Source organism: Pseudopodoces humilis, chromosome 6 (genome assembly GCF_049639895.1).
Source record: "Pseudopodoces humilis isolate 2021_Gansu_Grassland_sample_001 chromosome 6, ASM4963989v1, whole genome shotgun sequence".
Lineage (NCBI taxonomy): Eukaryota > Metazoa > Chordata > Aves > Passeriformes > Paridae > Pseudopodoces > Pseudopodoces humilis.
The window spans coordinates 12,993,984-13,007,355 of record NC_142205.1 but is presented as its reverse complement, the minus strand read 5'-3'; the positions used below and the strand labels follow the sequence as shown (position 1 = coordinate 13,007,355).

At 37.7% G+C, this 13,372-nt stretch overlaps 1 protein-coding gene across 1 annotated transcript; it reads right to left on the bottom strand.

The window, feature by feature from the left end:
* Positions 1–3,827: 3,827 nt before the first annotated feature.
* LYAR (Ly1 antibody reactive) lies at positions 3,828–13,353 on the bottom strand. Its single transcript, XM_005517840.3, has 9 exons — positions 13,271–13,353; positions 12,419–12,576; positions 12,016–12,130; positions 9,983–10,090; positions 8,562–8,645; positions 6,377–6,713; positions 6,006–6,110; positions 5,061–5,146; positions 3,828–4,745 (listed from the first exon to the last, which is right to left on the bottom strand). Exons 2-9 carry the CDS (start codon positions 12,538–12,540, stop codon positions 4,611–4,613), a joined length of 1,092 nt encoding a protein of 363 aa, XP_005517897.2. The 5' UTR covers positions 12,541–12,576; positions 13,271–13,353; the 3' UTR covers positions 3,828–4,610.
* Positions 13,354–13,372: the final 19 nt, after the last annotated feature.

The window sequence follows — 13,372 nt, the reverse complement described above, 5'->3', positions numbered from 1 at the left end:
CTCACTGTTAACAAGATTGGAAAGCATAGCAACACCTCACTGCTGTGTATAGTGTGGGATTCAGCTCACTGTTTCTGTGGAGTTTTGAAGAAAAAAAGATAAACAAAAAAAGAAGCTCTTACACACTTCATTCATGGCAAAGGTTTTCTTACCATTGTCCTTCACAGTCCATTACCACTTACATATTCTGTAGGGCTAATTTTTCATGTATTTTGAACAGGTATTGTAATTCATTGGACAACAGAGTTAGAGGGAAAACTGACTTAAGTGCTAAACTGTCCAAGACAGACAGGAAGAGAAGGATGTTTCCTTTATGAAGACTGAATTCAGCAATTTGAATTTTTGGCTGGAGGATGATAGCACAATTCACATTATTGTTCTGGATACATAAATGGGTCTTTAAGAACATCAGCTGAGCTCAATTTTTTTCTTCTAATGGAAAACTTACCCAATGCTAACCTCTGAAATCACTTCAGTTCTGAAAGTTCACTAAAAGAGCTGTAACTGTCAAAGGTATAATATCCGAGCCAGAATTGTAGGAGCAAGAAGCAGAGGAAGTATATTTTCATGGTATAAAGAGAAAGAAAGAACAGCCTAGTAGAAAATCCCATCCCAGTCCTGTCTCATCCACAGAAAACGTGAGCCTTTGTCATGTATGGATACTAAACAATATCAATAGGTGTGCATTCCTCCTGGAATTCCTTCTCATCAAGACAAAAGGCCAGCAGAAGGCCCAAAAAATCTGAGTATAAAAGTGCGCTTTTGTTTGTACATTAATGGCTGGAAGGGGCAAGTTCATTGTGTGGCTACTGCAAGGAACAGAATGAAGGAGCAAACACAGTGTGGTTTGAGCCACCTGCAATGCAGGAGGAAATCTGGTTCTTTTTTATTCAGGTTCTTTGTCACCTAACTGAGACGTAGTGATCTGAATACTTTCAAGTGGATTTCATGCTGCCAGAGAGGAAGATCCTGTTATGTTTAAAAGCACCTTTTTTCTAGCAAACCAAATATATGTGAGTTGAGTTTGACTGCAATTTGGCCTTAATTAGGCTTTTCAGACCAATTTTGTACTAATGCATTCCACATAAACGTTTGAGAAGAGGGTTTTAATGGGAGGGTATGCATACAGAAACCATTTCTGGTTTTCTGTAACTTTCACATAATTTCAGTAACTATAGAACTACTGTTGGAAGTCAGTACTTTACTTCTTCTGTAGCTCAGACAAGAAGTTGTGTAGCAAGAACAATTACTACTAAGATTCTAATGAGAAGGGCAAAACACACCAAAGACTGGAAAATTCTAAATCTTCTAAAATAAATTTTAAAAGGAAAGATTTAAAAAAAGGATGTGTTTGGAAAGGACTAAGATCTGTGATCTTCAGTCCTGAAGAAAAAAGTCCAATTAAGCAAAAAGCTTGAAGGTTTTTCTGTCTTTGCTGTCTGAAAGCATAAAAGCATGAGGATTCAGGAATAAAAGAATTACATCCGAGAACTGCAAAGATTACAAGGGGCAAGAGGAACTGTATCTTAAAAGTGCAAGCGAAAGTTACTTGTAAAACTTCCTCTACTCCAAGTGAAATTTAGAATTCAATATAAAGTAACACTTCCTGTAAGAGTACTAATGGGAAACATAATATGCAGCTTTTCTTGGCTGACAGAGCAGAAAAGAAACTTAGAGGACTTATTCCTGTTTCTTTCTTAAAGGCTAATCTGGGAGAAGAAAGAGGTAAGTGTTGAATATATTGACTGAGATATCTTGTAACCTGTGAATACAGCTCAATGTACAGAACAATATGCCTTTTTTTCACTTATCTTGCACAAAAAATTTAATATTTGCTCTCTTATTTCCTTAATAAGGGTGAGTGTTACAGACTTAAAAGTTTCCGAATGAAATAATGTATTGGGTCTCTGTATCCTGTGGTCATCAGCTACGAGCCACTAATCATGTCAGGCTCTGACTACATTGTCCTGATGCAAGTGGATTATAGCACCAGGTGGGAGGATCAGTTTTCACTGGAGAAAGAACAAACTACTCTAATGCACCAGGACAGTGGAGGGCTGAGCACAACAAATAAGTAGCTGTCCTTTGAAGCTTTTTTCTTCCAGTGATTAAAGTGCCTGCTTGGGTGCTTATGCTATACTTACAATGAAAACCATTAGCTTTAAACAATTTTCTGGTTTCTTCCTTCCCCCACCCTGCCACGAAGACAAAGATTTTCAATACACTATTTTAGAAAGGAGAATTTCAACAGTAAGTTATAATTATGGAACTATGTTATGCTGTTTAAAAAATCAGTAAAACATATTCTGGATTAAAACAATACTGGTAAATATACTGCTTAATTATTGAATAGAAATTAAGAGAGGTCCTGCTGTTTTTCTGTCTTCTTGAAGGATTCTTAATGCTCTGTGAGGGATTATGCCTCCCTCTGAAACAATTACCACCATATTTGTAGTGACTTCAATCTGATCAAGACATCATTAGCTGCAAGGAGTAAATTAAAGTCCAGATCTGTTATAAGGCGAAAAGCCAATTTCAGTTCTCTGAATACTTTATTAATTGTCTAATGAAAAAACATCAAAGTCAGGGTTTTTTTCACTGGAGAGCTGCATGTCAATAATGCAGCTATGCATGGATTAGAATAGCACTTGAAGCCTTCTACAATTAGAGGCATAGACTCATTAACCATACTACAGTATTCCCAGGAACATCCAGAAAGAAAAACATGCCTACAAAGCATATTGCTCCCTTCCCCTGCTTTCTGCCAGGTAATACTACTGCAGGAAGGACAGTCATAAGAGGGTAGGTTCTTGTGTAGGACAGAAAGGGTAGGAGATATTTTTATCCATGCTGGAACTTCTCCTGTTCAACATATTCACAAAATATCTGACAAGTGGACAGAAAATGTTTCCAATAACAGGGCTTACTTGCAACAGCCTCCCACCAATGACTGTCAAATAGAGGCATGCATTGGATTCACGTCTGCCAAATCATGAGGGAAAAAAATAAACATCAGCTGTTGCTGCTTTACCCTTTACACCGAGAGAAGAATAATTTACAGTATGTATTACTTACTCCACACAGGCACCACTAACCCAACCATGGCAATGCACAGGGGAGTACACCCTTTCAACCTATAAGAATAATAACAGTTAAAGTAGGAAAGAAAATTACAAGGCCACATCCTACTGATAGCTCATCTGCATACTGTTGATTTGATATTCCTTCTTTCCAGCTTTCAACTGATCCATGGTATCTGAACACTTAGCCTGCTGCTTTGCTTCACTCAGTGATCACTGCAGTAAATCCTGAGCATCAGACACCAGAACTCTGCATTGATAGGAGCCAAGACTGGTTATCTGTTAAACTGAATAAACAGAACTGTTGCACAATTTCAACAGCCAACACGTACTGAAGAGATCTTGAATTCATTAGGTGCTTTCTTGCACCCTTTAGAGTAAGACAAATATGCACTCAAAAAAACCAAACCCAGTGTATCACAGTTAATTTTTTAATATTTATACCTTTAAAAAATTCAATATTTATATGAATTCAGGTAATTTTACTATTGAGTTTTATAGAAGTGTATCTGCTTGAAATCACTAAGGAATTTTTAAAAACACCATATGACTGACTGCTTTATAATGCTGTATTTAACAGACTGTGTCATAATAGGAAACTTCCTACATGGAAGTAGTTCTGCATTTAAGTAAAAACCTATAAAACTTGAAGTAACTTTCCCCAGGCAGCTCTGTCTCTTACATAGCTGTAACATTTCTGGCCTAGCTAAATTGTTTTGGTGACAGCAATACAACAGCCTCTTCAAATTATGTATAATTTGTGGATTTATTATACAATTATAAAGTGAAAAGATGCATTATATTTAAGGTTGTATTTGAAAGTAATCTATTTCTATTTATGACTAATTTTATCAGTCAATTTTTAGTCCATGTAACCACTTCTATTGAAGTCAGTTGCATTACTAATCAACACTTTCAATGTATAAAAAGTATCAATGTATACAAAGTAGCAATGCATACAAGGGTAACTAAAGTCTTTTAGATTTTCACTGAATGTGCAATATTGCATACATAAATATGACACCTTATTTATTCATTTTACAACACAGAATCAACAGTTTATTAAAGGCGGCATACGCTATCTATGTGCATAAAGTGGGTATCAGTCATACCATTCTGAATTTGCATAACAAAAACATTTATTCCACAGTGGCTTTTTGAATATGAAAATCCTATTTGCTCTGAAAATAGTTCCTGCAAAAAGCCACACAACCCAGGTCCTGAAAAACATTTATGCCTATAAATTATATTCATTACTGGAAGCATTTTAATACAGTACCAGCAATTATTTTCAATGCCTCTTAAAACTTGTACAAAAAATATACATTTTCCGTAAAATCAAAAAATAAAATATCTGAAAATGTTCTGCGATAAATCTAGAAAAAGGGGAGGAATCCAGTATTAAAAGTTAGATTCTGCTTTCACATACACTATTTAATGACACCAATGCATAATATCTGTACAGCTGACAGAAGAGTTTGACTCCATCTGCAAGATTAAAATGCAACAGCTATGAAAAGTAGGCAAACTTTATTTCACAAGTTTCACTTTGTCCTTTAAAACTCTAAATTTGGGATTGTTTTTCACTTTCTTATTGAATATGACTAGGATCTCCTCTTCTGTTTTGTGCTGTTCACCAGCTACTGCATAATATTGAGCTATCACCTGCACAAAGACAAGAGAAATGGATTTTAGTCCTTGAAGATTATTCCATTGTAAGCAATAATACATTTACATTACTGCATTAAAAGTGGCATGAAAGCTATTGTGCTATTATTCCTTTCCAGAACTAGCACTGAATTTCTTGTGTAATTTAGCAAGCAATAAAGAACCTGTCCTTCAACTGACATTCTGTTAATTTATATTCCATTTAAAATGTTGAACTTTGTTTATGCAAGCCAGAATTTTCTGAGTTTCAGCATTACACAAATTCACAAGACCAAAGATGATTTAAAAAAAAATAAATATGTTGTACAGTACCTTTTTTCTTAGTTTTTTAATTGAAATTTCATTGTCTGGAGCCTGTTTCAGAACTGCTTTGATGGTTCCCTTCCAGTTGAATTTACCTAGAAAATAATCAGGTGTACAACATGGTTAATAAAAGCAGGTATTCTGGGTCTTCTTCTCTACTAATAACCAGCCATCAATCTCCTAATTTTGGAATCAGTTTGCTACAACAGTTGTTAATTTGCTGACCCTACAATAGGAGGGTGTTTTAAGCATAAAGTCATTAGCTGTTCCTTAATATGTAATGGAATAGAGACAAAGGATCAACACAGCACTTCAACAACAGGGGTCAGAATTGTTTTCACTTAACTTCTGCACTTCAGCTATTAAGTAGAAGCTCTTAAATAACACAGGAATAGTTAAGATTCTGTCTCTTCACACTTAAAGCACAGGCAGTCAAATTTGACCATACCACCTTAAAAGGTCATTAACTGGTGGTTTCCAAATGAATTATCTGTATGTTCAAACAAAGAGTGTGTCAGGTGATAGGCAGAAGTAGGTTTATCTAAGCATAAACTAAGGTTCAACGTATCTGATGTCAAATTTATGATTCACTGAGCAACAATGAGGATATGAGAGATACCAAGAGGTCTAAGAGTTGTTACTCTTTTTGTTGTGTTGCCTAAGTGCAGGGCAGCAGGGAAGAGACCCACTGTGGTGAAACCAGTGTTCACTGGGACCAAGCATAGCCAATGGCTGCCAGCACAGCACAAACAACAAATTCGAGAAGTAATGAATTATCAGGTGTTAAGAGTAGCAGGCTACTCTGGAACAGATGTGTGTACTGAACATACACACATTCATGTATACTGAGGCACAATTTATTTCATGGCTTCCTACAGAAGCTGTATTTGTATCATGCATTAGGTCTTTTGCAGACTACTTTTGTAACAATCTAAATCGTTCCTTCAAGAATACCTTTATCTGTTCCCACATCATCTTCATTGTCATTGATGTTTTCTGTTTCCATGTCTTCTGAAATGCTTTCAGTTTTCATTCTCTTTGTTTTGGTATGAGGTTCCTCTAGAGATGGAATTGGATAGACACACACGAGGAAGATTTAAAACTAGAAGTTCTGACATGACTTAAGTTTTTGTTCTTGTAATATGAGTTTATATTTGCAAAGTGGTTCCAATTTTATAAAAGAAAAGTGCAATCATTGTTAAAAATAATCTAATTTGTATATCTAATGCACTACTTTTAAATTCTACTTAGGTAGTTTATTGAGCTTTGGAATTAAGAAAAAGCATCTTCAAAACAAATGAGAATATAAGTTGTATGATGGATACCTTCTACATGTTTATGTTTGCGTTTCTTTACATTTGTTTCCTCTTCTGTTTCACTGTGATTGCCATTTCCATTTATTTCAAATTCATCCTCCACACTCTCTTTTCCTTTTTTCGACTTTTTACTCTTTTTTACTTCTGCCTGGTTTTCTAATTTTAGATCTTTTTTCTCCTTCTTTTTGTTCTTTTGTCTCTCTTCTTTTCGTTCTCTCTTACTCTTTTTTCTCTCAGTTTTTGCCTCTGTAATTCTATTTTCTTCTGCCTTTGTATTTTCCCCAGTTTCTGCAGACTCTTGCTCTTCCTTCTGTTGTGGTTTGTCTTGTTCTTTTTCATTTGAAATCTTTTGTTGAAAGAAAGATTATTAGTTTTTACATGGGGTTTCTGACATTGCAATGTTCCTCTACTAGATCACTGGTAACTGTTCAGAACACTGATATCCTGAAATCAATTAAATTGCTCACATGTGATGTCACCAGTTACCTGAGAAGCAGCACTAGTGAAATAATGTGCCTGATTCTTTTAACTTAAAAGACTAAATGCTAATAAACACCACAGAAGAAACATTATCTTACCATATATGTAAATTTCTAGTTGAAGTAAGTGGCTACTGTGTTTTAAATTATTTGCTAAATGCAATTAAGAAAGTGACAACTCTTTAATTTACGCAAGCAAAAGTAAAGCACATTACAGCATAATGCAGAACTTACTCCCAAATACACAGCCCTTAAATAACAATCTCTTTTGCCATCCACTTCCCTGTCTTGGTCAACAAACCGTTATGGCATGATGCTAAGAAAGGCACTCCTAGTTGTTTTAATTGTACTTTTCTCAACATATTTGGTTTTCTTTTAATGTTCCTGGGCTCATAATGATTTTACTGTAGAATAATTAATATATTAATAAAATATTTAGTGATAAATTTAAGTTTTAATTTTAATAATTACAAGTGGAATAGAATTACTGAAATGTTAGTGTAGCTATTTAGAAAAAGAATACATCTTTATACAAGCAATTTAACACCATGTTTTTCAAAGAGTTATTTTAATTAAATTTGAATTCTACTTAAGAATTTCCATTGAGTATATACACTTCAAGGTATGTATTACAAATCACATCTTAAGATCTTTTTCAGAATTCTTAAAGATGAATTGAAATGTTATGTTATGTATTTTACTTTAATGCTATGCTCTGTGGACAGTGTAATTGTTTAAATTGTTTAGACAAAAGGTTTTCAGATTTAAGACTTTTTTAGAAATTACTTAAAGTCAAGGGAGAACTGCATATAACTTTAGTGAAGTTGCATCAACTCAGTATTAATGCTCCAGCTAAACAGTGTACTTTTGTGTCCACAGTTTATGTTATGTTCCTATCCTCTAGTAAACGTGCTTCTTTCTTCCCTGGCTCTTATGTTTGGATTCCTCAGGAAAACCGCAAATAAACTTAACTGGAATCATCAAATCAGAAACACAAAGCATCAACAGGGGATCAATGCCAAAGCTATGCCTTCACTCTTCCTTAAAAGAATGTGGGGGAAAGTGGGAAGAGCATCTTCATATCAACTGAGAAACGAGAGCTTCTCCAACAGCTTTCGAGTAGCAGCAATAGATGCAAACAAACAAAACAACACCCTACCAAAACATGCTAAGCTAGGAACAAAATACCAAAGAAGTAGGCACTGACAAAAGGTCAGAGTGAGTCCACAATTTGAACAAAGAAGGGAGTAACTTGTGCCACAAACTGGAGGATCTCTCTCCCCACTAATGAAATAGGTAAACCATGTGCTTGTTAAATTCTCACTCCAATACACATAAATTTGAGACCAGGAAACTCTGAAAGATGTCTTTTTCCATCTTAGTGTGTGCTAAAAGATTGGAACAAAGACAAAGGCAGTACTTTTTCATTTTTTTATGTACTTGTACCATAAATCAGCCTTCTGATTATCATGGCACAATGGTGTCAGCATGTCCAAGTTTTCAGTCACAACCTATGTAGTATGAACAACTACTTCAACAACAGTTTTGTGTTTCACAAATAAACAATTTAGTCAAGAAATGTTACATCATAACAATCTATTGGAACTAAGGGAGACAATGTTTCCACTAACACCTACAAACAGCATCTGGAAGGTTTTCCTTCAAACATTCTGAACTGCATTCCCATTCTATAATGTACCTCCAGTTAAACTTACGTTTCCGGTTGCTTCTGAGAAAACATCCCACACCTGATCTTGCAACTTGCTGTCATTAATTCTCAAACTGTTCTTGATCCAATTCTGTGCACAGAAAAAACAGCAATAACTGAAAACATGCACTGATTTTCTTCATTACCATATAATTGGTTCTTTTTTTTTTTATTTTTAAGAATCTAACCACTGCTTTTAACTAAGATCTGCTTAGAGGTTATTCCTATCAATCTCTCAAGCCTCTTTGCTAAATTGTTTCACATAATGTCATCTCAATTGCTTCACCAACAGCTATCCCCAAGTGGTAAATATATCCAAAAGATAATCCTCAAGCTTTTGATACAAATGGCTATGTTAAGGTCCTACCAAATCTTCTGATTGTTCCCATGAGTTAAAACACTAATGAGCTGATCTTATTTATTTGACATATCCTAAATGGATACCTTAGTTTATTACAAAAGAGTATAATTTAAGTAATATATCACTGCAAACATTTGAAAGTTGTTTGGGTTATTGCAGGTGTTCCTGGTGAAAATGAAAATATAGCAGTAAATTATGCTGTTCACACTATCTGCAAGAGATCAACTTTTAGAAATGTGGAATTTAATGTTAAATGTAATGTAAGGATTTTTGTATTGTAATGAAAACCCCAGGAAAGGTGCATTAGTAAACTGGAACACTTAACTGCTAAAACTTTTGATCTTCCACCACAAGGTACCTTATCAAAAAGAGAGACTTCTGGAAAATACCATTTTTCCTGCTCAGAACATTAGTTCTGTAGGGAAATATTCTATTCTTCAGCTTGCTAGCAGCAATTTCACCACAGCTCTACTAAGTTCTGTTTGAGTGTTTCAGAAGCAAGCCTGATCTTCCCTCAGCCTCACAATCCGAGGCACAGAACAGAGAGGGGGGTAAAAAGGCCAGTTTGTTAGTAATTATTTACTTTTAATAAATTCTTTATACACAGTAAATCTCCACATCTATCATTTACTTTAGTGAAGCATGCAGAGCAGAAGATTCTGTCAGAATACTGAGTAACAGGAAAACTCAAAACAGGATCTTGCCTTCAGGAAAAAACAAAGCCAAAGAAATAAGAAACCTTTAAAAGTATGTCTGAGAATCTGGACATTCAATAGAAATAGCAATAGTCAAAAAAGAAAGGTACTGAAAACAGAACAAACATACATATGGAGATAAAGCTTAAAAGGTAGGTCTCTGGCTTCATACCTAATCCAACCAAGAGTCCTTTTAAGCAAATAAATGTATTTTACAACCACTGACTATTTGAAATTCAGTTACTACACAATCTATATGAATGCCCAAATAAGCAATTTGTCCCACCTTTGTTAAAAGAGAGTGGCACTCCCGATAAAAGTCTATTTTTATGCTCACTGCATGGATTACTGCAAGTCTCTATTAAAACATACCTGAAACTTTACTTTTTTTCTTGGAATGTTATTAAAGACACGCATTTGCTCCAGGATGTTCCGCACTTTAGGGCTTATGTTTGGCTTCTTCATTACTTCATGAATTTTCTGAATGAAGAAAAACAGAATTAAATCAGCAAAGCAGCATAAGGATCAAATGGTACATGTCAGGTGGGCAAGTCTGAAATACACTGGGTAGAAATCACCCAGCACGTGCAGCTGGTATAGTCTGCTCATAAGAAGTATTCAAAAAACACAAGAAAAACACTGACCTTTGGTTCTATCATAGTTATCTGTTATGTGTCAAAGTTATCTATAGAAACATTTATACCTATGTAGTAAGCAGAGGCAAACAGCACTGCTCACTGCTGCTTTCTGAGGAATAAATTACAAACTGTGATAAAAACATTTCAAACTAAAGTAACTGTATCACAGTTTCATGTATTCATTCAACTGTATGCAGTTTCATTCTTGCAGCATGAAAAAGGCCTGCATTAAGAAAAGCAACTTTTTGGTTTTGGAGTTAATTATGAAAAATCAGGCTTACTTTTGATGCCACAGCTGAAAGACATTTCTTCTGGCAGCAGTGCCAGCTTCAACAAGCATTTATCCCTATATGACAGCTCTGGATATTCCTCTGCTGTGGGTGTCAGCAGAAGAGAAGAGAGATTAGACCGGGGCTTTATGGCAGTCCCTGGAACTGCACTGCTGCTTGTGGCGGGAAAAAGGCTCTGGGCTTCCCAGTATTTAGAGAGTGCAGCCACTGGCCACTGTAGAGCCTTCCTCTACTTCCAAAAATCTGATAACTGAAAGGTTTCGTGAATATGTTAAGACTATCAGAAAAAGGTGTCTGGTAATAAACCCTCATCCTTCTACATAGTTATTACTTACTACTGAGGCAGGCTACCAATGTTCATAAGCAACAGCACTCACACTACGCTGCCTTTACAAATGTCCTCAAACAATGTTCAATCTCAACAAGAGCACTAATCTCTGACTTTAATGGTATTCATCATATGCTTCAAGTATGCATGTAGCTTAGAACCTTGTTAGGATGTGTGCTACATGATAGAAATCAACAATTCCATGCATAAATGTGACCTAATGGGGTTTTAAAGACGTGTTTGAGTTCCTCCCAAAAACCTTTGAAGGACAGCCATAAGAGGGTAAGTTCTTGTGTAAGACAGAAAGGGATCTGGTGCTGGATCCATGCTGGAGCTTCTCTTGTTCAATATACTTACAAAATATCTGACAAGTGGACAGAAAATTTTTCCAATGATATGAAGCTACTCAGGATGAGGACTATGAGGATTCCAGAAAGATCTTAAGAAAATGAGTGACTAGGTAATAAAAACAGTGGAATACATTCAACACAAATTCACATAAATCAAGAAGAAAAGGAAAAGCAACCCTAATTTCACATCTAAAAAGGCAGGCTTTAGTTGACCATTGGAACTTAGATAAAAGATCTCAGGGTTAAAATAGCCAATTCCACGAAAACGCCAACACAATGATCAGCAGCAGTGAAAAAAACACAAACAAAAAATCATGCAAAAGTAGATTAACTGACAAAAAACAGAGAGGAATAAAGGACACAGAAAACAGAATGATGACGTGGTAAATCTATGCTTCACTCATATCCTGAACAGCATTCACATGAATACAGTAGAGTAGGAAGATTTTAGAAGACTTACATACGAAGAACAACTGAGCAGAGTAGGATTTTTGAGCCTTGAACAAAGAATATTAGATGGGGAGGGATGCCTGACAGAGGTCTACAAAAGCATAAATGGCATGAAAAGGATGGCCAACTTCCAATGTCTCTTTGTATGCAGCTGGGAACATTACAGTAAATCTAACCAGTAAAAGATTCAAAACAAAAAACATATTTCTTACCAGGATAAACACAAACCTACAAGGAAATGCCAGAAGACAGCTGGGGATATTGGTAAAAATAGATCTCTGGCTTGAGTCAGTATAGGCTCTTTTCTGTCTTTGATAGTTACAGACAATAGTTACTATACAAACCGTACCTGAATCCACTCCTGCTGTTTAGCATCTCCTTTGTTAGTTTTGGCTTCAAAGCCTTTCCCACCATATTTCTGGTCTTCACTTACACATTTCACGTGTTCCTTATAGTCATCACCCCTGAATATAAAGAGATTTTTAACCTCAGGTCACTTAAATGCTTCAGTCTTCAAACTATGCAACACTTTGCTAACCAATAAGCTGAAGTAACAGACGGTTAAAGTGAACGGATCATTTAAACCTGGTTACTCTCAATGCTTAAATTATTAAAATGTGATATGCTTAAAGTACATGCTTTTAAGACCACAGACAGCTCTGTCATGCTACAGCTTTCAGTGAAAATTTCTGATTTGCATCTCTTGTATTTGTGACAAGAGTGAGCAAGGCTATTTCCCATCCTTAACATACCAGAAATCCTTGCCACAATCCATGCAAGACAGGCACTGACAGTTTCTGCAGATGTTCACATGCTTTTCAACCTGTGCTTTCTTCACAGCTTCTCCACAGGCATTGCATGTGAAAACCACCATGTTGGCGAGCCTCTCCCTTCCCACAGAAGCGCAACTCTAGGAATACAAGAAGAACATCTTAATTCACAGCTTGAAAGTAACACTTGAAGGGCCGAAGTGAAACGCACCGGTGCAACCACCGACAGACTGGGTGAGCAGCTCGGTGCTGCACGTGCAAGAGCTCGTTTCACCTGATGCCTTCCCTGAGCACAGGAGAGATCGGTGTCCCGGGAACCAGCAACCCCTGTATCCGCCACCCCAGCTGGGAACCAGTAACCCCCAACCCAGGGACCAGTAACCCCCGTACCCACCCAAACCGGAGAACCAGTAACCCCCGTACCTGCCACCCCAGCTGGGGAGCCGGTAACCCCCGCACCCGCCATCCCAGCCCCAGAGCCGGTGTCCCCCATACCGGAGAGACCAGTAACCCCTGTACCTCCACCCAACCCCGGAACCGGTGACCCCCGTACCGCCCCACGCCGATACCCCGTGCCGGCGGCGTTCGCCGTCCCCCTCCTTTCCCCTGCAGTACCCCGCCACTCCGTCCCGCTCCCCGCAGCTGCACACCCATCTCGGCCGGGCCCCGCCGAGCGGCTACGCTGGGGGGTGGCCGGGCCACACGGCGTGGGAAGTCCGGCGTGGCCGCCACCCGCGCTCCTGGACGGTAGCCGGCTGCTGCCGTGCCGTGCCGTGCCGTGGTTCTTGCCTTGCCCTGCCCTGCCGCCCCGGCCCCGCTCCCGCTCCCCCGCACCTCAGCGGCCGCCGCCGCCTCCCGCAGCCGCCCCGCGCGGCACGTGCCGCCCGTCCCGTCCGGCCTCGCCGCTCCGCGCCTGCGCTGCCACCGCCCCGCGCA

Coding starts and splice junctions, on each gene's coding strand:
- LYAR (XM_005517840.3), bottom strand. CDS start 12,540: ATGGTGGTTTTCACATGCAATGCCTGTGGAGAAGCTGTGAAGAAAGCA. Junction 10,091..12,015: donor AACAGCAGGAGTGGATTCAG/GTACGGTTTGTA, acceptor TTCTTCATTCAG/AAAATTCATGAAGTAATGAA. Junction 5,147..6,005: donor TGATGTGGGAACAGATAAAG/GTATTCTTGAAG, acceptor ATTATTTTCTAG/GTAAATTCAACTGGAAGGGA.